Source organism: Cricetulus griseus, assembly GCF_003668045.3.
Source record: "Cricetulus griseus strain 17A/GY chromosome 1 unlocalized genomic scaffold, alternate assembly CriGri-PICRH-1.0 chr1_0, whole genome shotgun sequence".
Classification (NCBI taxonomy): Eukaryota; Metazoa; Chordata; class Mammalia; order Rodentia; family Cricetidae; genus Cricetulus; species Cricetulus griseus.
The window spans coordinates 130438451-130463104 of NW_023276806.1; the positions used below are offsets into that span (position 1 = coordinate 130438451).

Below are 24654 nucleotides of genomic sequence, written 5' to 3' on the forward strand. Positions count from 1 at the left end.
GCCAGAGTTTCTCTGAGCAGAAACTGCACCAGGACCGGTTGCTATTGGAAGGTGCGACAGTGACAGGTCCTTGGCCAGCCAGACTGCTCCTTTGCTGCAGACCCTCGTCTCCCCTTCTGTTGGCCGGGGTGGGGGTGGGTTGAACCAGATGGTCTCTCCTGGCCTCGAGACGGACCAGGTTGTCAGTGACAGGCAGGGGTCATGTGACTTGACAGGCAGAGGTCGTGTTGTGACATGTTGACCTGGAGAGGCGGGTCAAGTCTCGGCACACTACCCGGGAAGCCTCTGGGGCGGGGCAGGGCAAGTCGCGACTTTCATCTTTTAGGGTTGGCCCCTCCCGGACCTGACATTCCTGGCTCCCCCAACAGATTGTGGCTTCGGAAGGGGCCCCTCCCCAGGGAGGACCGGGATTGGCCACCAGTGGCCTGGGAAGAGGCCCAGATCCTTCCGCGGAGGGCGGGGGGGGGGCGGCGGCCGCGTGGGGTGTTTGTTCTCTGGGGATTAATGGGGGGTTGTGGGGAGGGGTAGGCGCGCTCCCCGCATGCGCACTGCGTCCCTCCTGTTGGCTCGCTGCTGTCCGCTGGGCGGGGGCCCGGCCCCGCCCCTCCCGTCCGGCAGCGGCGGCAGCGGCGGTGCGGCGGGTGGGGGGCGGCGACGACGGGCGGCGGCGGCGGCGGGCGGTAGCAGCCTGCGCGTGCCTTCTGGGGAACGGAATCCCCAGGGCTGCCCCTGGCCCTATGGCGCATGCGCGGGAGGCCGCTCGGTGATCCGCGGCGGCGGCGCGCGGCGGCGGCGGCGCGGCTTCTGCTAAGACCGGCCGGGGCCGTACCGGAGCTCGGGGCTCCCGACCCTCCACCCCCCCCACTCACCCTCGGCCGCGACTGCGCGGGGGGCAGCCGAACGATGGGCGCGGTGAGTGCGGGGCCCGGCCCCCCCCTCCCCTCCCGCTCTCTCCTCCCTTCTGTCCCTACCCTCTGCCCCCTCCGCGTCCGCCCGTCCTCCCGGCCCCTTCCCTCGGCCCCATCCACGGCCCCCCACCCTCACCTGCCCCCGCCGTTTCTCCCTCTCGGTGCCTGACTTGTGCCTTCCTGACCTCCCTCCCTCCGGTGCTTCGCCCACCCTCCACCCGCCCTCTCCCCAAGTTCCTTCCTACTTCGTGCGCCTGCCTTCCCCTCCTCCCCAAGCTGAAGGAAGCAGTCTGGGTGACAGGGCGCCTTGTTATGAGAGGGAAAGTTTGGAAGCCGTCAGTGTGCGATGGGAGCGATGGTGAGGTTGGTGAGGACGCTTGCAGGTCTGAGGGTCGTCCCTGCGTGTCAGAGAATACTTCTTGTTGCTCATTGGAAGCCAGAGGTTGATTATGGATCCCCTTTTCTTCGGCTTGAGGGAGGACCAGGAGCTTCTCGGGATCCTGGAGGAAGGCAGGGCTTTGGTTCCAGCCTCTCTAGAGCTCCAAATGAATTAGATCTGAGATTGTCTGACGGAGTGGTCACGGAAGGAGGGGGGTGTCCGCTGGTACCACCCTGCCAGGCAGTTGGGCAATTGTTTGGTGACCTGTGGGGCAATCTGTACTTTTTATATGATCTTCCTGGGGGAGGGGACAGCAGTGGCCAGACACTGGGAAACTTCCTAGTGGCCTGGCATTATGGGAATTAGCCCACACTACTGTTGAAGTCTTCTGTCCCCTAGACAAAGGGAACTAGTCCTTCATATGTCAAGAAATTAGGGTATGATTTGGTGGTCCTTGGGAGTTGAGGCGCTGAACTCCTTTAGTCCCTAGGGAACTGAGCTTGGAGAGGACATTTGTGGACATGGCCAGCAGACCCCTGAGGTCCTTACAGGCACACGTCATGTTATTTATGGACCTTTCTTGCGTGTTCTGGGCTGTGGTGCTTTCTTGAGTTAGGTGGATTCTTGAGAGGCCCTTCTCTTTCCTTGTGTTGCAGGTGTGGGCTAAGCTGGTGGCCCCGGCTTTAGACTGGATCCCACAATGTTTGCAGAGATGTTCAGGTAGCCATAGTGGTGTGGCAGAGGGTCCTTCTTCCCAGCTCTCTGAGGGGGCTCCCTTTGTCACCCAGGAAGCCTGAATTTTCTTGGGTCTCCCACCACCTTTGCTCCCTGGAATTCTCAGGTACCCAGCCCGGTTTAATCACCCTAGTGCTCACATGGATGTCTGTGTTATCAGGCGCACGGGAGCTGATTACACACAATGAATGGGGGCAATGAGAGCAGTGGAGCAGACAGAGCTGGGGGCCCTGTGGCCACATCTGTCCCCATCGGTTGGCAGCGCTGTGTGCGAGAAGGTGCTGTGTTCTATATCAGGTATGGCTTCTCAGGGACCCCTGAGTTGCCCTAGCCTAGTTATCCTTTTGTTGCATGACTTTTCCTGCCCTCACCCCTCCTCTCAAAACTTGAGTTTCTGGGACCTTGTTGCTCTCCTCCGTCTCCCTCAGCCTTTTTGCTCTTTCTCTCTGGGTCTTTGAAGCCATTCACTCTTTGTTTCTTCTCACATCACTTATGTCTTTGCGCTTCCCGGAAAAGCATTTAACGGTCCTGTAGGAAGTACCTCCAAACTGGCTAACAGTTAACCCCATACCCGTGACCCTGTTCTTTCCCAGCCCAAGTGGCACAGAGCTGTCTTCCTTGGAGCAAACCCGGAGCTACCTCCTCAGCGATGGGACCTGCAAGTGCGGTCTGGAGTGTCCACTCAATGTCCCCAAGGTCAGAGTCCTGGCCTCCATCCCTATAGACATAAGCCAGGAGACTTAATCCAAATTACTGACCATGGTACCTTAATATTCCACCCCCTCAGTGTCCCTGTCCATGCCTTTTACCTTACAGGTTTTCAACTTTGACCCCTTGGCCCCGGTGACCCCGGGTGGGGCTGGGGTGGGGCCCGCATCAGAGGAGGACATGACCAAGCTGTGCAACCACAGGCGGAAAGCTGTTGCCATGGCAACTCTGTACCGCAGCATGGAGACCACCTGCTCACACTCTTCTCCTGGTGAGTTTTTCTGCCACTTTAGAGTAGAATGAGGAAAACCTGAGGGCCTGGAAGTGGCTGGTGGATGAGCTCTACGGGAGAGCACACAGATGGAGCTGGTGGGGAGCTGCCTGGTGAGACAGACAGGCTTGGGAACCTGGGGAGTTGGGGCTGGAGAACATTCATGGAAGGGGCCCACAAGCTGACCCTTCCCTTCTCATTTATTGCAGGAGAGGGAGCAAGCCCCCAAATGTTCCACACTGTGTCCCCAGGGCCCCCCTCTGTCCGCCCTCCTTGTCGAGTTCCTCTTACAACTCCTCTTAATGGGGGTCCTGGCTCCCTGCCCCAAGAACCACCTTCAGCTCCGCAGTCCTTCCCCCCTCTAACAGGCCCTGCAGGGCTCTTCCCACCACCACGATTTCCTGATCCAGTTCCCTCTGGGGGCAGCAGCAGCCCTTGTTTCCTCCCAAGAGGCAATGCTCCCTCTCCAGCCCCACCTCCTCCACCTGCTATCAGCCTCAATGCTCCCTCATACAACTGGAGAGCCTCTCTCCGATCCAACCTGGTGCCCTCTGACCTGGGCTCTCCTCCAGCCCCTCATGCCTCCTCCTCGCCACCTTCAGACCCTCCTCTCTTCCACTGTAGTGATGCCTTAACACCGCCTCCCCTGCCCCCAAGCAATAATCTCCCTGCTCCCCCTGGTCCCTCTGGTTCTGCCACTCAGCCACCAGTGTCTTCAGCCACTATGCACCTGCCCTTGGTCCTGGGATCCTTGGGAGGGGCCCCCACAGTGGAGGGGCCTGGGGCACCCCCATTCCTTGCTAGCAGCCTACTCTCTGCAGCGGCCAAGGCACAGCACCCCCCGCTGCCCCCTCCCAGCACTTTACAGGGCCGAAGGCCCCGTGCCCAGGCACCCTCAGCTTCCCACTCATCACCCCGGCCCTCTCAGCGGCGTCCTCGCCGGCCCCCAACTGTCTTGCGATTGCTAGAAGGGGGAGGCCCTCAGACCCCTAGACGGAGCCGTCCTCGGGCCCCTGCTCCTGTTCCCCAGGCCTTTCCTCTCCCAGAGCCGTCCCAACCTATTCTCCCTTCTGTGCTGTCCCTGCTGGGACTCCCCACCCCTGACCCTTCCCACTCTGATGGAAGCTTTAACCTTTTGGGGTCAGATGCACACCTTCCTCCTCCCCCAACCCTCTCCTCAGGGAGCCCTACCCAGCCCAGGCACCCCATTCAGCCCTCTCTGCCTGGGACCACCAGTGGCAGCCTCAGCAGTGTGCCAGGTATGAGTGCTGTGGGGGTTTCTGAGCATGGGTGTCAGTCATCCGGGGCACTGGGTGAAGTTTAGCGTGCTCTTGGGGGGGTGGGGGTGGTTTGTGTCAGGAAGAGGCTTCCCTGGAGCTGGATTTTTCTTTTCTTTTACAGGTGCCCCTGCCCCACCAGCTGCCTCCAAAGCCCCTGTAGTCCCCAGTCCTGTGCTTCAAAGCCCATCTGATGGGCTGGGGATGGGGGCAGGCCCAGCCTGCCCTCTGCCTCCCTTGGCTGGTGGGGAGGCTTTCCCTTTCCCCAGTCCTGAGCAGGGACTGGCACTCAGTGGCGCTGGCTTCCCAGGGATGCTGGGGGCCTTGCCTCTTCCTCTGGGTCTGGGACAGCCTCCACCTTCTCCATTACTTAGCCACAGTTTATTTGGTGTGCTGGCTGGGGGAGGACAGCCTCCCCCTGAGCCCCTGCTGCCCCCACCAGGGGGACCTGGCCCTCCCTTAGCCCCAGGCGAGCCCGAAGGGCCTTCGCTTTTGGTGGCTTCTTTGCTTTCACCATCCCCTTCAGACCTCCTCCCCGCTCCTTCTGCACCCCCTAGCAATCTTCTTGCTTCTTTTCTGCCCCTGTTGGCCCTGGGCCCCACAGCTGGGGACGGGGAAGGATCTGCAGAGGGGGCCGGGGGTCCAAGTGGGGAGCCATTTTCAGGTTTGGGAGACCTGCCGCCCCTTCTATTCCCCCCACTTTCAGCCCCCCCTACCCTCATAGCTTTAAATTCTGCGCTGCTGGCTGCCAGCCTGGATCCCCCTTCGGGGACACCCCCCCAGGTAAGGCCTAGGGTATGAATTGGTGGGGCAGAAGGAGGGGTAAATGAGGATGGGAGGTCTTCTTTGAGACCCCTAGGGAAGATTTTGTCTAGGCTGGGGACAGGTGGGTACAAGAGGGAGTCTGTATTTATTAAGCCTGGCCTGCCTCACTCAAGGCTTCAGTCAAACACTCTACCACATGCTGTAACTCTTCTTCTTAGCCCTGTGTCCTGAGTGCCCCCCAACCTGGACCACCTACCTCCAGTGTCACCACGGCAACTACTGACCCGGGGGCCTCCACTCTGGGCAAGGCCCCCTCCAACTCAGGGAGACCCCCCCAACTTCTCAGCCCTCTGCTGAGTGCCAGCCTGCTGGGTGAGTGGTGAGAAAGAAAGAGCAGTCAAAACTGGGACGAAACTCTGACCATGGGGTGAAACCCAGCTCGGTCTGTCTAGGGAGAGCCTCTGACCACAGCCTCTCAACAGGTGATCTGTCTTCACTGACCAGCAGCCCTGGACCCCTCCCCAGCCTGCTGCAGCCTCCTGGCCCTCTTCTTTCCAGCCAGTTAGGATTGCAGCTCCTCCCTGGGGGGGGAGCGCCTCCCTCTTTGTCAGAGACTTCTAGTCCCCTAGCCTGCCTGCTACAGAGTCTCCAGGTGAGCAGATGTGGGTGGGTCTGTCAGAAGAAAATGTTCTTAAAGCTGGGAAGGTTTTCTGAGACAGAAAACTTTGGTTGAAATGGATATGTTTTTTCCAGCAGATCCCTCCAGAGCAGCCAGATGCCCCCTGTCTGCCCCCCGAGAGCCCCGCCTCAGCCCTCGAACCGGAGCCTGCCCGGCCTCCCCTCAGTGCCTTAGCCCCACCCCATGGTTCTCCTGACCCCCCAGTCCCTGAGCTGCTCACTGGGAGGGGGTCAGGGAAACGGGGCCGGAGGGGAGGAGGGGGACTTAGGGGCATTAATGGTGAGACCAGGCCAGGCAGAGGCCGAAAGCCTGGCAGCCGCCGAGAGCCTGGCCGACTGGCCCTCAAGTGGGGGACTCGTGGTGGCTTCAATGGACAAATGGAACGGTCCCCAAGAAGGACCCACCACTGGCAGCATAATGGGGAGCTAGCTGAAGGGGGTGCTGAGCCCAAGGATCCACCCCTTCCTGGGACCCATTCTGAGGACCTTAAGGTACGTGTGACAATGTAAGGTTCAGGCTCTGGGCTCTAGTGCACGGTTCTCACTTTCCCATGTACACTGTCCCATCTTTCCTCAGGTGGCCCCGGGGACAGTCAGAAAGTCTCGTCGTGGCCGGAGGAGAAAATACAAGTGAGTGTGAGGCCCACCCCTGTGCCATCTCTTTTGGGACTATAGAAATGTCCACATAGTGGCTTGGTGGCATTTTATTTTTGTGGTGTTGGGGATCAAACCCAGGGTTTCATGCATGTTAGGCCAAGTGTTCTACCTTTGAGCTATACCCCCAGCCCCAAATAGTGGCTTGGTTTTCAAAAATGGCAGATATTTGAATATGAATAAGGATATTATGCCTTTACTATCCAAATGTAGACAGTTTCTCACCCAGCCTTCTGAAATTCACCTGGTGCTTGGGAGCTGTTCCTGATCATCTGTGCCCTTATTGCAGCCCTGCCCGGAACAGCAGTAGCTCCCGCCAGGACGTTACCTTGGAACCCAGCCCTACAACCAGAGTAAGTGTGGGCTGGGGGTGGATGTGTGGTTAGAGGCATGAGGAGGTGAGCCAAGAGGAAGATGGTGTGAGGAAGAAGACTCCTGTTACCTTAGCTAATGGTCACTTCTCTTAACTTCTCTTGTCCAGGCGGCTGTCCCTCTGCCTCCCCGGGCCCGCCCTGGACGTCCTGCCAAAAATAAGAGGAGGAAACTGGCCCCATAGCAGCCATACCTGGAGCTGGATCTGACCCTGACTGGGGAGAGCTGAGTGCTGAGCCTTGGGAGTCCCTGCCAGCCACGTGCACCTGTGGACAGTGGGTGGGGGCACTACTCCCCACTCAGAGCACAAATGCAACCCCTTCCCCTACAAATCCCATCCTGAGCCATTGCAGGGGGTAGGGAAGCTCACCCCCTCCCCCCCAAAGCCATGTCACTGAAGAGGCCTGGGGGGGGTGGTATATGGCCCTCTCCCCATCAGGCGCTAAGGGGAACACCCCTTCCCCAGGTCTTTTATTTGTTTAAGTTATTTTTGCACAAATGACTCTTTTATATTTAATTCGACTTCATTGCCTCCCTTCTTAAAGCCAGCAGGCTCAGTTTACAAACCTTTGAGCTACTGTTGGCTGCTGCCTCCTTCCCAGTGAAAGGTACAAAGCAATAAGCACCATGCATCTTCCCGCACCCTCTAGCACCCTCTAGCACCCCTCTGCCTCTGGCTCAGGTTGCTCAAAGCACAGACCCCTCTGACCCTGACCCTTGACCCCAGGATTGAAACACACAGCCTCATTTCAAAGTGTAGCCAGGTTCCCTCCGCTTTCCTCTGGGATGTAGGAAGGGGTAAGGGGGCACGGAGGACCTTTTGGATCTCTCCTCCCATACACACTACACTGCCCCTTCTCCCCATCAAAACGCTCAGAGACGTGGTGATGATGATGCGACTGACGATTATGCAACGTGGTCCAACCGGAGCGGCCAGCACGACCAGCTGTCCAGGGGCTGCCTCCTGCCTTTTTTTGTAAAGACAAGACCCTTGGGAGTTTTAATTCTGTTTTGTACTTGCCCTGTGGGGCCTCCACTGCTTTTCTATGGGAGACACTCTTAATTTAACAGATGAGAATATTTTGAAACTCTGGTTCTGGCTCTGTACTCATTTTTATTTAGTTCTTTGGTAAGAACAGATTACAGCTGAAACTGTTGAATAGTGTGGCTTAGACTGTTGTGCTCTGCATGTCTGTCTCAGTGCTACCTCTTGGAAACCCAGGAAACACAGCAGAGGCTACACAGTACAACAGCATTTAATGGTCAGAAACAGTTGTACAGTATTAACAGCCAACCACAGAAGCTGTGCTAGAGGACGGGGCCCAGGCCTCCCCCACACCAGGCAAAGCAGTTATTGGACATGAGCTGGCATGTGGCTGGGCCCACACCCTCATCCACTGGGCCTGAGGACAGGCTCCCATCAAGAGCTCCCAGCTACCACTCTATTCGTCAGGGCAGGGGAGGGTCTACACCCACATGCAACAAGAACCCTTGCCCTTTGTGCAGTGGGATGGGGCTGTGAGCTCGAAGGGCAGCCCTGTGGAAGCTTCTCACTGAGCTCCGGTAAGGGTTACCCCATTTGTTCTCCAGCTCCCCAAGTGCTCACTTCCCCAGCTGCTTCATTCGCTCGTCAATGCTGGCAAAGTTCCCCTCAACTGTGGTCAAGTTCTCGCGCATAGTTGTCTGCACCTACAAAGGGGGAAAAGAAGTCTTTTTTGTTTGGTCTAGGTGTCCACTGGCAATAAAGGGTGTCCAGAAGAAATTCTCTTTAACAGAAAAAGAAATGGGAGCAGCTAAGATTATATATACACATCTCAGTTGGTGGAGTGTTTGCCTAGCAAGCATAAACCAGGCATGGTGGTACAAGTCTGTAAGCCCAATACTAGGGAGGCAGAGGCAGGGGCAGGAGAATCTCTGGGAGTTTGAGGCCAGCCTGGTCTACAGAGCAAGTTCCAGGATACAATAAAAGAAAGAAATGGAAGCTACAAATTTGGGTCTCTGGTTGTGAGAGGGAGGTTGGGGGCGGGGGTGTGGGTGGGTGGAAGGAGGGAATGTTTATAGCAGCAGTTCCAAACAAACCTCAGAGTACTATTGACTTAGGTCAGGGTCTGCATGACTAAGAATTCCTATTCATTCTGCCTTCAGAACTGTTAACTTATTTTATGAAATGATAATGAACAAATAAGACGAAGTTTTCATTGGTTCAGAATTTTAGAAACCCAGAGGAAAAATATATACATATTCATATACATGCATACATATGTGTACATACACACACACAGAGCCCTTGCAGTCCTGTAAATAGCCACAGAGAGCAGGCTGGCCTCAAACTCAAGAGACCTCCTTCCTTTGCCTGGGATTAAAGGTGTGCAACACTATACCTGGCTTTTTCTTTTCCCCGTTTTGTTTATCTATTTTGAGACTGGGAATCATGTAACTGTCTTGGAACTCACTACGGTGACCAGGCTGGCCTCAAACTCAAGAAGTCTGCCTGGCTCTGCTTTGGAAGTATACTGGGATTAAAGGAAGGCTGAGCCACCATACTGCTCCTGTTTGTTTTGAGGTGCCTTGTGATACTGATCTCCCTACAGCAGGCAGAATAGTCTGTCCAATAGGAACTGAGCACTAGCTATGTGCTGAGCATTGCCTGGTGGCTGGAGAATGCAGCAGTTAAGAGTACTGGCTGTGGGCTGGAGAGATGGCTCAGAGGTTAAGAGCACTGACTGTTCGTCCAGAGGTCCTGAGTTCAATTCCCAGCAACCACATGGTGGCTCACAACCACCTTGAATGAGATCTGGTGCTCTCTGCTGGCATGCAGACAGAAGACTGTATACATAATAAATAAAATCTTAAAAAAAAAAAAAAGAGTACTGGCTGTTCTTAGAGGACCTAGATTCATATCTCAGCACCCACATGGTGGCTCATAACCTTCTATAACTTCAGTTGTGGGGGGAATCTGACACTTCTGACTTCCACAGCACCGGCACACACATGATGCATCTATGTGTGTGGAGAAAAAACACTCCTACATATAAAATCCAGCAATCTCAAAAGAAGAAACACACATTGAATGTGTTTACCGTGCAAACATCAGGACCTGAGTTCAGATCCCCAGCACCTGTGTGAAAACGGCACAGGGCTGGAGAGATAGCTCAGAGGTTAAGAGCATTGGCTGCTCTTTCAGAGGACCTGGGTTTAATTCCCAGCACCCACATGGTGGCTCACAGCTGTTTATAGTAAGCCCTTCTGGCTTCTCTGGGCACTAGGCACACATATGGTACACAGACGTACAAGCAGAAAAAACACCTATACAGATAAATAAAAGTTGGCACAACAGTATTTAACTCCATGCCCCCATGTGTATGTGCATGTACTGGAGTCTGGGGACCTAGAGTGCTCTAAGCCTAGTTAGAGCAATGAGTTCCAGACATTTCTGTAAGAGACTGTTTCAAAAATAAGGTGGAAGGGTTGGAGAGATGGCTCAGGATCAAGAGCACACACCGCTCTGCAGAGGGCTCAGATCACTTTCCAGCACCCACACTGGGCAGCTCACAAAAAACTGCCTGAAGCTCAGCTCCTAAAGGTCTGTCTCTCTCTGTCTCTGTCTCTCTCTCTCTCTCACACATACACACACACACACCCCTTGCAGTCCTGGAACTAGCTATGTAGACCAGGCTGGCCTCAAACTCAGAGACCTCCTTGCCTCCAGTGTGCTCACACCTTTAATCCTAGCACTTGAGAGGTAGAGGCAGGAAGATCTCTGTGAGTTTGAGGACAGTCTGGTCTACGGAGTAAGTTCCAGGACAGCCAGGGCTACACAGAGAAACCCTGTCTCAAAAAGCCAAAAAAAAAAAAAAAAAAAAACAAAAAACAAAAAAGCCACTAGAAACCAAAAGATGAATAAAGAAGGTGAAATTAAAGCAGGATGTGCTCAGGCCTAATTCCAGCACCTGGGAGTCTAAAGCAGCAAGGGTTGTTTAGTTGTGATTTTGAGGCTAGCTAGGGGTAGATAGCAAGACCTGTCTCAAACAGTCAAGCCTGGTAGGCAGCACATTCCTGTAATCCCAGCACTTGGGAGGAAATGAGGATTGTCACAAATTTGGGGCCAGCCTGGTCTACAAAAAGTTTCAAGCCAGCCAGAATGAGACATCCCCACCTTCTGCCAAAACAAAGTCCAAGGCTAGAGAGAACTAGATTGGGCACAAAGATCCTATGACTATGAAAACAGAATGGACATTCAAAGGCTTAAAACAGAGCCCTCTGAGGCAGGGCTGGAGAACCTCTGAGGTCTTCGATGGAACAAAAGATTGGCACACCTGGGTCAGCAGAGTGGCGTTGTCCTTCAGGGAACTGGCGATCATCTGCTGAGTGGTGTCCAAGTGTGTCAGGAGCTGACCAAACTGCATAGCTATAAGAGAAGCGAAGAGGGGCACGGCTGAGAGCAGAGGCCACTGCTGAGTGAGGGACACAAAGGACCCCATGCCTAGGGAGCAGCCTCACACCTTGCTCATGCAGCTGCTTGATGGTGACTAGTCTCTGTACCAGCTCGGGGAGGGCGGAGGCAATGGGACTCCAGCGCTGTGTGGTTTCATAAAGCTGGTGCACCTGGAAGAACATGACAAGGCCCAGAAAGGATGCTGAGATCATGGTCTGACCAGGAATAGAAATACTGCCTTGACTTTCTCTTATACTGATAAGACCCGAGTCTGTAGGCTGATGTTAGCACTCAGAGGAGGCCCTTGGGGGGAGCAGGGTTTGCATAGAGCTGGGAGGGTCTCTCTGACCTTGCTCTGTGTGTCTGCATCCTCCACAGAAGCTTTGTGCTTGGCAATCTCATTCACCTTTCCCAGGACACTCTGAAAGCACAGGTGTTAAGGGTGAGAAGACACCTAGGGCTTCCAAAGTCCCAGCTACTTGGGACCCAGGTGGTACTCCATTCCATACCTGCAGCCGAGCCTCTACTTGGTCCAGAACTGCAAGGTCCAGGGCGTTCACCTTGGCCTGCAACAGTTCTACAGTTTCCTAGAGAGTGGGGGAAGGTTTTGCACAAGTGTCACCAGGAAAAGAATCAGACTAGGAAAAGGTCTTAAATATTTCACGGGATCCCGGCGTTGGTGGTGCACGCCTTTAATCCCAGCCCTCAGGAGGCAGAGGCAGGTGGATCTCTGTGAGTTCGAGGCCAGCCTGGTCTCCAGATCGAGTGCCAGGATAGGCTCCAAAGCTACACAGAGAAACCCTGACTCGAAAAACCAAAAAAAAAAAAAAAAAAATTCATGGGAGCTAATTAATATAGCACTATAAACCCCAAAGTACTTCTAAGTAATTCATTCCCATCGCCCCTATAATCCAAACACTCCAGCTTCTTGCACACTCACCATAAGGCAGGCTCCCTGTAGACCTGCAGAAAGGGGATTCTGATGGGAAACAGAGGACAGAAATCAGTCTTCATACCTCACAGAATTAACTACCTTCTTCCATCACTCCTGGTTCCAGCTGGCACCTCCTAGCTGACCCCTCCCAGATTCTGGGGAGCACTGGACCTGAGGGGCAGCCCCTGACCTGAGCATCCTGGTCACAGCGGACAGTGGCCTCCAGCTCTGTCAGGCGCTTTTCAAGTTCTGCAACCTATGGAGAAGGAGGAGGTGAGGTTCCCAACCCCCACCCTCTGCTTTCCTGCTCTGAGGGACTCCTTTCTTGAAACACATGCCTAGGCACAGTTTTAAATTTAAATTTGAATTAGATGTACCACTTGGGAGGTACTGAGTTCAAGTTAGCCTAGGCTATGTGAGACCCTGCCTCAAAAAACAGATATGCAAGGGAGACAGGAGAGTGCAACTTCAAGGGGAATCAAAGGCATCCCCAGAACTATCCCCAGGCCTGATCCTCCAAAGGGATACTTACTTTGGCAGCTTGCAAAAACTTGTCCTGCTCAGGCCGAGAATGTAGTTCGTAAGTGACAAGGCTGCTGTCTGGAGGGGTCCCACCTGTGGCCCTTCCCCCTAAAGTCCCTTTGCTGTTCTTTGTTGCTTCCAGCTGCAGCAGTAAGCGCCTGGGTCAGGAGAACATTAACAGCATGACCTGGGGCTGAGGACTACTTCTGTCTCCTTTGCCTCCTAACTCCTCCCGCCTCCTGCTGTCTGTGTCTGGCTGAGGTCCTCCACAGTTCCCCTCAGCAATGATTCTCCACAAGGAAGGCACTCACTTAGCCAAAGCTCCGTCTGGGTCAGTGAGGTTGATGGCAGCATCTGGTCCCAGCAACTTCTCCAGGTGGGAAGCCACCAGCTGCTGCTTCAGAGCTACCAGCTGTTTGGCCAGCACCACAGGGGTCAGCTTCTCCTCGATGGCTGACTCCTTCACAGTTGTCTGACAGGAAAAGAGGTGGGATAGTGAGGGTGGCAGAAATGAAGCAGGAAAAAATGGCTATCCCCTCAAAGAGAGCTACAGCCAGGTGGTTTTATTTATTTGTTTATTTGCTTGTTTGTTTATTTATATGTATGTATGGGTGTTGCGACTGTATGTGTGTCCCTGTACCATGTTCATGCAGTGACCATGGGGCTAGAAGGGGGCATCAGGTCCCCTGGGACTGGAGTTACACCAGTTTGTGAGGACCCATGTGGGTGCTGGGAATTGAACCTGCGTCCTCTGGAGGAGCAGCCAGTGATCTTCCCTACCCTATCCCCCCTCCCAGGTGCCCCAGGAAGCTGAGCTTGAGTCTGGCACCTTAGACCACTTGGCTATCCTGATGCAATCAGTACTCTTAATCCTTCCAGCCCCCTACCATACCCCCAGTGTGGAGTTTACAACCGAAGACTGAAAAAATTATTTTTAAATTTTATGCACATTGGTGTTTTGTCTGAATGTATGTCTATGTGAGGGTGTCCGATCCTCTAGAACTCCAGGTGCAGTCAGTTATCAGCTGCCATGTGGGTGCTGGGATTGAACTCAGGACCTCTGGAAGAGCAGCCAGTGCTCTTAACCTCTGAGTCGTCTCTTCTGCCCCCAGCAGACTGAATTGAACAGCATTAAATATAGATTTGTAGCCCCAAACTCTGAAAACCCACAGCTTAGGGAATCAGGGCATGCATAGTTACCCTGATCTTCTCCACTTCAGTTGTCAGCTCTTGGACTTCATGCAGGAGTCGCTGATACTTCTGCTGTGGCGTCTCCTTCACGCCCACACCTTCTCCAAGCTACAGAGCAAGCACACAAGATGCTATGTCTCCCATTAGACAGAGTCTTGAGAACTAATCCAAATCTTAGACCTACATCATAAGGCATCCTGTCAATTCCTGAATCCTTGGTGCCCTAGCAGAGGGAAGGGGGATGGCCAGAGGAGGGGGATAGAAAACCCTCAACTGTACCCTGCTCGGTTCCTCAGGAACTCAGCACAAGACTATCTCCCCTAAGCTCAGCAATTGAGAGAGCACCGGATGCTCTCACAGAAAGCCAGAGTTCAGTCTAGCACCCACATGGCAGCTCACAACCATCTGTAACCCTATTTCTAGGGAATCCCATGCTCTCTTCTGGTCTCTCCAGACATCAGGCTCACACATGGTGCACATACATATATGCAAACACTTACATGTACAGAATAAAAATAAACCTTAAAAAAACACAAAACAAAACTTAACCTTCCTCACTTCCCAGCTCACCACCCCACATCCATCAACATAGACAACAAACCATCTCATAGTCTCCAGATTCATATCCTGTCCTCTTGGTTTTCCCAATTCGATCTGAGAAATCTGCCAAGAAAAGAAGCCTGGCCTGAGTGCCTGGCCTAGGCCCACTGCAGTTAGAGACCTAGACTCTTACCAGGGGGAACCCTTCCCCAGGGCACACTCACTGAGTGCCAAGGACAGGAAACCACTTATGCTTGTTCTCTAGGATTCCCACCCAACGTCGGCCCAGGCTCACCGAGACCTTTTGTCCCCACTCTCTTGTCCTTGAACTTGTCATAGGCGGCATTGGGGTTGACAATGATGTGTTCCACACTGGTGCTGGTCAGCTCCTCCTGAGGGGACAGGGGGTTCAGGTTAGGGGAGCCCCATTCCTACCTCAGCACTGCACTGTCCCATAATGACCCCAAACTATAAAGACACAGGTGCCTATTTTCCAAGGGGAAAGAAGGGTGGTTCCATTCCAGGCTGCCCACACAGGGTGGGCTTCCTGATGAAGCTGGGGCCTCAGCAGTATAAATATTAACACCCTGGTTTAGCTAGGAAAGAGGCAGTGAAACCTCCCCCACCCACTCTGTATATATGCCTCCCTCCTTCCCTTCCCCCACCCCTCCCAGTTATCTAGCACACACCATGCACTCAGGGCAAGAAACGATCCTGACCTCCCTTAACCACACCCTCCCAAGAGTAAGCCTCCTTTAATGGCCGAGCAAGTCCACAGAAAGCTGACTCCCCATCCTTGCTGTAAGGGAGGAAGGAAGGCTGCCAGCAAGGCCAACACTCTGGGTGTAAAACAGCAGGCTTTACTCTTGCTGAAGGTAAGACACCAGCTCTCAGATGTAAAAGGAGGTTGGCAGAGGGTGTGCCTAGAAGCCTGGTTTCTGGCTACTGTGGGTCAGATGGCTCAGGGAGAAGCTCAAGGGCTCATCGGGTTGTGTTTTAAGAACCACCTTACAATTAATGAGCAGAAGCGGATGCTCCCCTGGAGCACCTTGGGCAATGGAAAGAGCACAGCCCCCATCCCAGATCACTATGGCATCTGTTCTTTTCCCTGACTCTGCTGCACCCAAGCACTCAAGTAGGGGAGAAGTGGCAGAGTGGGGGAAATTGGTACCCTAGACCTGAGGCAGAGGCTCCCTCCTTACACAGCAGCTTGCTTCCCAATACCTGCATCAAGATGACACTCAGGATAAGTGTCCCTTTTCCAACTAGGGAAGGCCACTAGGATGCTGAAGGGAGGACCTAGGAGTGCTATTTTGTTAGTGGTTAACACCTCCCTATTCCACAGGAGGAAAGCAAGGCCAGACCTCTTTCCTGAATCTGGGCAAAAGACTCTCCACTCCAGATACACATTGGAGTTCCTTAAAAAAAGCTTTCCGTTGTTCTTTCTTGGAGGAAAAAAAAGGCCAGGCCCATCTCTTAGGTGCTGACTTAAACTAATTGTTCTGGGGTAACGCTAGCTACCCAGGCACTGCTATCTGCATTCAAGACAGAACCTTTGCCTGTGTGGGGGTATGTGGGGAGCAGGGCGGAGGAGAAACAGGACTGGAGAGAAAGCTACTGCGTGAGGGAGGCTGTATTCTTCACCTCTGCTGAGTCACAGGAGGAATCAGGAGTGGAGTGGGTGGCAGATCTAAAGACTGGGGACAGGGAGAAGGGTGATAAGGAAGCAGCAGCTCCCTTCTTTACCTTTTCTTCAGGCAACTGCTAGGCAGAGGGGAGGGGAGGAGTCTTACAGCAAGGGAAAACAAAAGGACTCAGTGGCCCCCACACAAGTCCTAGGGGAGAGACCTGTGAATTCCAGCCACCCTCTTTCCCTCTCAAGTCCTCATCTGCCAAGTAACTGAGTGGTTTCTGAAGTCTAAATTGTCCGGTGGTGCCGGATCAAGGAAGACAAGCGCCTCCTATGACTCCGACTCCTGGAAACATGTCATTTCCATAAAAGCCAACGAGGTAGAAATTTCCTTTTTACACAAGCATAGTGGCACATGCTTGTGATCCCAGCACCCAGGAGGATAACATTCTCCAGCTGGACTAGAGAATGGTATAGCAAGACCCTGTACTGTACACCTTTAATCCCAGCACTTGGGAGGCAGAGGCAGGTGGACTTCTGTGAGTTCCAGGACAAAAAAAAAAAAAAAAAAGAATTAATAAAATAAGTTATATATAATAAAAATACAAGCTGTGCCGGGCGGTGGTGGCACTCGCCTTTAATCTCAGCACTCGGGAGGGCAGAGGTAGGCAGATCTCTGATCTCTGAGTTCAAGACCAGCCTGGTCTACAAGAAACGGATCACACTGTAATCCCAGTACTTGGAAGTCTCAAGTAGGGGGGTGAGTTGCAGGCCACTTAGGGTCACAAAACAAGACTCTGCTAAAAAAACCCGAAAACCAGACAAAAAAAAAATTCTTAAAAAGATGGCCAAATGTGGTGGTGCATGCCTTTAATCCCAGAACCCAGGAGGCAGAGGCAGGTGGATCTTTTTGAGTTCCAGGTCAGGCTGTTCTACTCTATCTTAAATAAAAAGAAGAAGAATAAAGGGCTGGATGTAACTAAGTGGTAGAGTGTCAAGCTACCATGCTCAAGCCCCCAAGTTTGACCTCTGGCATCACATACACATAAAAGAAAACAGAAAAGAAAGAAAAAGGCAGGGGAGCCAAAACCTGAAGAATAAGGAGAGTCAAATCATAGCCCACACCCCCTCCGCCCTTGCAGAAGGATGCTCTGCCAGTGAGAACCTACTCTCTGGTTTCTGCTCTTAAGCAGGGAAGACAGGAGCAACAAAGGATCAGTACTAAGAAGGAAAGTCTCAGTGGTTCTGAGTGCTGTCCTGAGCAAGGAAGGCACCCAACGCTGCGTCTTCTCAACATCTCTCTGAGCAGTGGCCCCAGGAGGGCCGCTGGATGCACATGCTGGTCTTCAGGTGGCACCTAGTCCACCAGTGTCTCAAACATCTGCCACGCCACCACAGAGACTTGTGAGACAGAACAGGGTGCGGAGTGTGGTGGGACAGACTAAGGAATCCAAAGATTCAGGGGAGAAAAAAGGACAGAGGACAACTGCCCATCACAGCACACCCCGTTAGAAAGCAGACGGAAGGCAGGGCTTCTTACCAGCTCCTTGTGGGTTCCCCAGAGGTGAGAAAATCAAGGGTTAAAAAGGAAAGGGTGTGGGGAACAGGGATGAGGGAGGGGGAAAAAAAAGACAAAATTGTTATTAGCAATTGTCACATGCACTACATGACAGTCTTCAAACACTGTGCCATAGGGCCCCAGGGGAGCCTAGCAAAATTTGGGGGCCAAGAATTTTCGCTGAGGTCAGAATATGCCCCAAGAGAGAGAAGACCATGAGACCCTTTCCTCTCTGGAGGTGAAGATGTCATGAGGCTTTGCCACTTGGCAGTGGTTGTGTAGGAGTGTTGGGGCACAAGCAGTTAGATGTTACAGGCTGGTGCAGAACAGGAAAAGTGCAGGAAGAGAAGCTGTAGAAATGGCAGAACGTGAAGCCTCTAACAGCCTGTCACCAACTGGGGGCCTGTAATTGTCGGGGGGGGGGGGGGGGGGTTCCCTTACTAGTTCATAGGGTTGAAGCCTGCCTTCTCTGGTTGAATGGCTGGCAATTCACCCAGCTACAGCTCTGAATGATGCAGGGTGATTCTGCCACTCTTCCACAGCACAAGAGCCCAGAAGAGCCCAAGATCCATAGCTGCCAATCCTGATAACAGACTCAGGAGCTGGACATGGGGAAGGATGAGAGCACTTCAAAACATTCTTACTTCAGTCCAGGCCACAGAGACAAGGCTCTATGAGCAGCAAGACGGATGGGTTCCGTATTGCCAGGAAGGAAACTCCTACAGTGTGCTCTGCCTTTCTAACTCTGTTGATGGGTGGGTGGACAGGTAGAGGACTGACCACCATTATCCAAATAGAAAACTGATGGTGAAGGATAGAGGTGCTTTTCTAATAGTTCATTTAGATACACTGGACAAACCCAGAATACAACCCAAGCATAACTCCTCTTTTATTTTAGCCCACATGTGAAGTGACTCCAGGCCCTAAGATGTCACTGTACACAAGTGGGCATGAGTACCCACAGGTGACATGTGCAAAACCACAAGAGAACCTGGTATTACACCTGTGTCTGACTTGGTCTCAGCAAGCTCAGAGCAGCAAGGGAGAAACTCAGAGGGAGGAAGACAATGGGCCATGAAGTTAAATTCAAACTACAAGGGAATGGCACAACAGGGACAGACAAAAACTGAAACAAGGATGAATAGTGGTAGCTACAGTATATATCAAGTCTATGAGTAGGTTGAGGGATGGTGAGGCTTAGGGCATAATTCCTGTAATATGGAATAGTAAGTTACCATAGAAATTTAATATACCACCAAAATTAGAAAATTCTAGGTGCTCTGAGCCTGGGTACCAGCTGACCTGGTAGACAGTTGTTAGTGGCTGTGCCTCAGAGAACAAGACCTGAGGTTCTAAATCAGACAGGGAAGGTGACCACCTCTGAGTTTGCTCAGGATCTATGCCAATATTTCAGCCAGGGGGACTTCAGAACCATGGTGACAAGAAACATGGAGAGAGCTGTAGAGTAAAACTGTTCAGGATGGGCCAAGGCAATGCTGACCACCCATCATTTTAAAGAGGGAGACAGACACAAAGGCTCAGAAAGCACAAGTAACCCAAAACTGCATGTGTCACCGCTCACCCTGCTTCTCTCAAGGTTTGGCACAAGGGAATATTAAAACGAGTGCTTTCTCTTCCATTTATCAACAAACAACTACAAAGTGGGGTTGGATTTGGCTTTCCCCTTTGTTCACCACCTTTGTCTAAAATGGCGGAAGGCAAGTTCATAAAAATCTTTTCTTGCAACCCCTTTGAAGTCTACACCCTCATGTCTAAAGGTCTCCATGTTTCTACTCCCTCCTTCATTCCAGTTTTATTCTGCAGATCTCACAAGGCGAAAGACAATGATTCACAATGATTCGTGCATCATAGTTGTGTTTCTACTTGGATTAATAAATGATCTCTAGACACAACGCCAGCGAGGCCCACAGAGGGACTCACTGGAATTAGAAACAATTAGCTACAATGATTGCAAAGTGGCAGAGCATCGCATGCAGGAGGGCAGATGAACACAGCATGCAGAGAAGAAGCGAGTGGCCTTACTTGTGCAAACTAGTGTCCAGGCAGGGTGGTGAGGAGGGAGGAAGGGGAAGCATTAGGAAAAACTCGGGTAAGTTCAAGTGCACCAACAGTCAATGAACACAATCAAGCATGTTCTATGATACTCTGACAGTCAGTCGGGGCCCCATCAAGGAGACTCAGGAACTCCTCCTTCCTATTACACAGGGAAAGCTGGGTTCTGCGCTGCTGTGGCCCTTCTGCATTTTCTCTGCTTTAGCCATGAGCGGAATACTATATGAAGGACAGACCCAAGGCAGGCTGTGGGCCCAGGGGAGGGCATTCCATTTGGGAAGTAACTTTCCAAACATTGTTTTAACCAACCCAGGAGTGGCTGAAATGCAGATCCCCATACTATGAAGGGAAGGGCTGCTAGCCTCTGCTGTTTTCCGGCCTGTTCCTGTGGTAAAGTAGTTTGCTTCCTGCTAAAATTGTTTTAAAGGAATAGAAGAAAAATTGGGATCCTCTGGAGAAAAATAAACAAACCAAATCTCCTACTTCTTTCCTGCCCCACCCTTCCCACTATGGGAATCTAATACTGTAATGTCAAAGTTAAACTAGCAATCAAGGTCTAAAGAACATTATTTCCTTCCACAGTAATTTTTTTGGCAGTAGAGAAATCAGAGGAAGGTTAAAGACACTGAAGGGCCATTCTACTTGATATTCCTTTAAATTAACACCGGAAGCTGGGAGTGGTGGCAAATATCTTTAATCCCAGTACTTGGGAAGCAGAGAAAAACACAGGTGGATCTCTGAATTCTAGGCCAAGGAGTTCTAGGCCACAGAGGGTGAGATAACGAGACCCTGGCTCAAAAAATAAAATAAAAAGTAAATTAACATTTGCAGATCTCCCAAATTATTTACAACTTGGCTATATTGGTTGTCCTCAGAGACTAATGAATGACAGGCAGAGGTGGGAGATTTTTTCACTACACGGCCTTAAATGTTCTTTTTTTTTATTCCATGCATGACTTAATAAATACAAATAAAATTAAAGCTGAAAACAATCTGGAGACCCCAGTAGAGGCTGAGATGAGAAATGTGCATGCTTCCAGCCAGCACCCAGACCTCATAGTCACAGTCCCAGGTAGGTGGAGCATCCAGCTGCAGCGCTCATGTTGTACGTTTACATCAGTGTTGTGAGCAGCAGCAGAGCCATTATGCAGCTCACTTCCCGAAAGCTGCCTTCCTAAGGCCCATAGGGACATGGGGGGTGGGGGGGGGGGGGGCAGAGACATTAGCTGACATCAGGAAATAACTTGGCTCTCCGGGCTCCTGAAGGGCTGAAGGTCTCCACATACACTCCTCTCTGACCCCTGAGCTGAGCCATGGTGATGAGAGCAGCTTCAAATCACCGGTGTTCACTATCCGGCTCCCAGGCCCTTCCATAGACCCTTGCTTCCTGGTAATATGCTGAAGGAAACAAACTTTGGATGTCCTCCCTCTACAGTCATTAACTGCTACAGCAATAGGCTGCTCAGGCTCAGTGAGGAAAAGGAGCCAATTGGAGCTTTATATTCAGGTCCCATCATGCCTATAATGGGCACAGTCTTCTTATGATTAAGAGCTACCTCTCTACCTCCAAAAAGAAAATAATGATGCCATCTGTTTGTTTGGAGACAGGGTTGCTGTGGTACCACTGTGCACTTGTATCACAGTAAGCGAAAGGGACAGTCCCCTACAGGGGCTTGTTATTTTATAGGCAGGTTTTGGGCCATCTTTCATTGATGTAGTACAGGAATTCCTCATTACATACTTTGCTACTCTATGAGGACAGGGTAACTAAGACACCTCTCGGAGGGACAGGTTTTCATTTAAGTACCCGGCTATGACATCATCTGCATTACCTCCAGATACTTAAGCTGGGGGGAGGAGGGAGAAGTGGACTGACATGCCAGCAAATACAGAAGCCACAAGGAACACACTGCCGAGAGAAGGGACAGAGAAGCTATTCCCCACAATGTAGGAGACACTCCCACAGGGGAGAACAAAACAAGGAATAAGTGAGTATGCCAAGCCATATCATTATAAAAGCCAGCAACCAACAATCCCCACAACTAATCAGCCCCACAGACACAGCCACAGGACTAACAGACACACATACTGGGCCTGCTGAGATGTCTCCACACCTTCACTGAGGTCTCACAGCATCCATGTGGGCCCAGCTCAACTTTCTTTGGAAATAATAAAACATGATCTATACAAGCCATTGCTGGGCCTTTGTCCCCATAGCACTATACTCATTTCTGTTCATTCCTTTTAGGCTTCTTCTTATGTTACCTACATGTATCCTAACTCCTCTCCTTATTTCCTGTATGCATCCTGATGGTCACATTAGTCAAGGGCTCCTTAGCGGCAAGGACGCCTCTTCCTCTGCACAGAATGAATCAAAACAGAATGATATATTCTGTTAAACGATACAAAATAATTCCTTTCCTGCATCCACATCGACTCCTCAGAGTTCATTGTGTATTTTCCCCAAAATTACTTTGGTCTAACCAGGCCTCTTACTTGTCTGAAGTCTCCAAGTCATTTGTTTACACCTTGCCTAATGGCTACTAGTACTTGAAATTCAAGTTCTTGGTAAGTACTAATCAGAATGCACTGAGTGAAATATATTATAAAACAAAAAGGCCTACTCCAACTGTAAACAATTTATTAAAGTCCAAGCATGGATTAGAACCCAGGGGCCTAATTAATCACTAACCCAGAATGTAACTGTTTTGAGATATTTCAATTGTATTTAGAAAACCTAAGACTTGGATTTTACTAGCAGGTCTAGTTAGCCGTAGTCCCACTGGCATGACCCTCCTTTCTGGCATTGTTCACTGATGGCTGCCAGCTCAGCAAGGCCTTTCAAGGCCCTGAGACCTACATATCACCCAGGCTGGGGTTGGCATACTCACTTATTGCTGTGGCTTGCCAGAGAAGGAAAAGACCTATCTGGGGGAGAGGGGTCCTGAGGCAGCACAGAGTCTTACCGCATCAAACTCTGCTTGATCATCTTCAGGTAGGTCGCTGGTTTCATAAACATCGGGCTCGTTCCTGGCCTGCAGGTAGAAGCAGTGACCACCCAATCTCACTATCCCAGCGTTCACCTCTTGTCCCCATTTCCTATGAACAAGCTAATGCAAAACCCGGACTGTGATTCAAGGATTCTACCGGTTTTCCACTTCCACTGTCAACAGGGTGTCAGCTCCCACACCTCAGTGGGACAACCACAGGGACAAACTGGGACCTGGGGCAAATGACCAATGTGAAAAGAAAGATGCTACCCTGGGCCCAGCTGAGAGGCCAGTCCTAGGTAACTATCCTGCCCTGCATACCACTCCACTGTTACAAGGGTTGAGTGACTCAGGTACTTAGTTCTCAAGGTCCTATGGGCCAGTCTCCCAACCCTGAGAATGCAAATGGACAGGGCCAACACCACCGAAGCGTAAATGCCTCCTTGGACATGAGGAGCAGGCACGGGTGCTCCCAAGGGACAGAGCTCCCAATTGGCACAAGGTTTTCTGCGACAGTAACCTCTTCCCTGGAGAGATGAAGGCCATCATCAAGTGGCCTAGTGAGTATGGCTGGAGCAAGGATGCGGGGGCGGGCAATCGGGACATTTGGGGCGACCAGGACAGTGTTGACATGGATGATACAAACACTCGGGCACAAGTGGCGGGCGCCCGGAGGCGATTCCTGGGCGGAGAAACTGGCTACTGCAGGAAAAAGGGGGCCAGACGCGGAGTCCAAAAGCCCGGCCCAGTCGAGTCGGCAGTCCGGAAGGTGCTGCAGCCGTCGATGGGCGAGCGGCGGTAACCGCTAGGGCGGAGAAGGGGGTGCCAGCGGGAGGGGTCGCGGGCTGGTTTCTGTTGGGGGTCCTTGGGAGATCGGGGGCGCGGTCTGGGGAGCCGGGCCCGGCCCTGTACTCACAATGCCGGGGAGGTCGGCGTATTTAGGGTCCGCCATGGCGGCGGCGAGGCGGGGCTGGGGGACCGAGGCCTCGGTGGAGCCGGGGCCGGTGACCGGGTGGGGGAAGAGGCTGGGTCCGGGTTCCCGGCAAAGGCGACGGTAAAGGGAGCGGCAGAGGAGCAGGAAGTCTCGCGACAGGAGTCACCCGGCGGAAGGGTACCGCAAAAGTCGCGAGGACGGCCGGCTACCACACCCCTGAAGAGCCTGGGATTGGTGCGAGCGACGGGGAATGAGGTAATGGCGAGGAGACGCCGTGTGGCATTGTGGGATATGTAGTTTCGGGCCTCTGGGGCTGGGGCTGGGAACGACGATAACACACCTTAGGGAGAGAGTTAGTTCGTACAGCTTATTTTTTTTCCATCATTTTTAATAGTCTACGAAAAGGATTGCATAAGTCCTACTTCCGAACATCTAGAGGTGGGCTCGAAATCACACAGCTCGTCGCTTTGTGAACAACAACAGTATGATTTAGTAAAAAATGTAAGGGACGAAAAAGTGAAGCAGTCTTTTCAGATGAGGGCTGCAGGACAAAACTCAGGGTCCCTCAGTTAAATTTTAATTTCAGGAGCTGGAGAAATGTCTCAGCGGTTAGGAGCACTGGATGCTCTTGCAGGACCTGGGTTTGATTCCCAGCACCCACATGGTGGCTCACAGCCATTTATAACTCCGGTTCCAGGTGGTCCCATGCCCTCTTCAGACACACATGTGGTACACAGACATACATGTAGGCAAGGCATCCGTATACATTAAATACATAAAACTAATAAGAATTTTTTTAAAAATTGAATTTCAGGGCCAGGCAGTGCTGGTGCACACCTTTAATCCCAACACTCAGAAGGGAGAAACAGGCAGATCTCTGTGAGTTTGAGGCCAGCCTGGTCTACAGAGTTCCAGGACAGCCAGGTCTACACAGAGAAACCCTGTCTCGAAAAAACAAAAATAACAACAAAAAAGCATGTGTCTTATTATATTTGTGATATGCATATAATAATCTGAAATTCAAATTTGTCTGGGTATGCTGATTATGGGTTTTTTTTTTAAATTTGGAAATCTAAATGGAAAAATGATAGCTGCAACTC

The 24654-nt window shown here is 52.0% G+C and overlaps 2 protein-coding genes across 10 annotated transcripts; one reads left to right on the plus strand and one right to left on the minus strand.

The window, feature by feature from the left end:
• The first annotated feature begins 1001 nt into the window (after positions 1-1001).
• Positions 1002-7840, plus strand: Mbd6 (methyl-CpG binding domain protein 6). Of its 6 annotated transcripts, none has more exons than XR_004771821.1 (13): positions 1002-1271; positions 1944-2007; positions 2183-2319; positions 2616-2718; positions 2839-3001; positions 3211-4260; positions 4403-5061; positions 5262-5415; positions 5526-5695; positions 5797-6213; positions 6299-6351; positions 6589-6728; positions 6857-6943. XR_004771821.1 is itself a non-coding variant. In XM_027392229.2 (13 exons), exons 3-13 carry the CDS (start codon positions 2207-2209, stop codon positions 6929-6931), a joined length of 3021 nt encoding a protein of 1006 aa, XP_027248030.1. In that variant the 5' UTR covers positions 1004-1291; positions 1944-2007; positions 2183-2206; the 3' UTR covers positions 6932-7840. The 6 variants fall into 6 exon arrangements, 5 of the variants coding, with proteins under 5 accessions (XP_027248030.1, XP_035306967.1, XP_027248031.1 ...); XM_027392229.2 differs by having other exon boundaries at positions 1004-1291; positions 6665-6728; positions 6857-7840; XM_035451076.1 differs by having other exon boundaries at positions 1004-1275; positions 6665-6728; positions 6857-7840.
• A 145-nt stretch (positions 7841-7985) lies between these two features.
• Positions 7986-23769, minus strand: Dctn2 (dynactin subunit 2). Of its 4 annotated transcripts, none has more exons than XM_027392235.2 (15): positions 23537-23769; positions 22597-22665; positions 17540-17545; positions 14671-14761; positions 14431-14492; positions 13839-13937; positions 12950-13110; positions 12649-12796; positions 12307-12372; positions 12123-12161; positions 11692-11769; positions 11532-11603; positions 11250-11352; positions 11064-11155; positions 7986-8436 (listed from the first exon to the last, which is right to left on the minus strand). In XM_027392235.2, the coding sequence occupies exons 1-15, from the start codon at positions 23570-23572 to the stop codon at positions 8350-8352; spliced, it is 1209 nt and encodes a 402-aa protein (XP_027248036.1). In that variant the 5' UTR covers positions 23573-23769; the 3' UTR covers positions 7986-8349. The 4 variants fall into 4 exon arrangements, with proteins under 4 accessions (XP_027248036.1, XP_027248034.1, XP_027248037.1 ...); XM_027392233.2 differs by having other exon boundaries at positions 14665-14761; positions 23537-23767; XM_027392236.1 differs by lacking the exon at positions 17540-17545 and having other exon boundaries at positions 23537-23767.
• Positions 23770-24654: the final 885 nt, after the last annotated feature.

Coding starts and splice junctions, on each gene's coding strand:
- Dctn2 (XM_027392233.2), bottom strand. CDS start 23,572: ATGGCGGACCCTAAATACGCCGACCTCCCCGGCATT. Junction 13,938..14,430: donor AATCTGGAGACTATGAGATG/GTTTGTTGTCTA, acceptor CTTGCTCTGTAG/CTTGGAGAAGGTGTGGGCGT. Junction 12,162..12,306: donor GCTGTGACCAGGATGCTCAG/GTCAGGGGCTGC, acceptor GTTTCCCATCAG/AATCCCCTTTCTGCAGGTCT.
- Mbd6 (XM_027392229.2), top strand. CDS start 2,207: ATGAATGGGGGCAATGAGAGCAGTGGAGCAGACAGAGCTGGGGGCCCT. Junction 4,261..4,402: donor CAGCCTCAGCAGTGTGCCAG/GTATGAGTGCTG, acceptor TTTCTTTTACAG/GTGCCCCTGCCCCACCAGCT. Junction 5,416..5,525: donor GCTGAGTGCCAGCCTGCTGG/GTGAGTGGTGAG, acceptor GCCTCTCAACAG/GTGATCTGTCTTCACTGACC.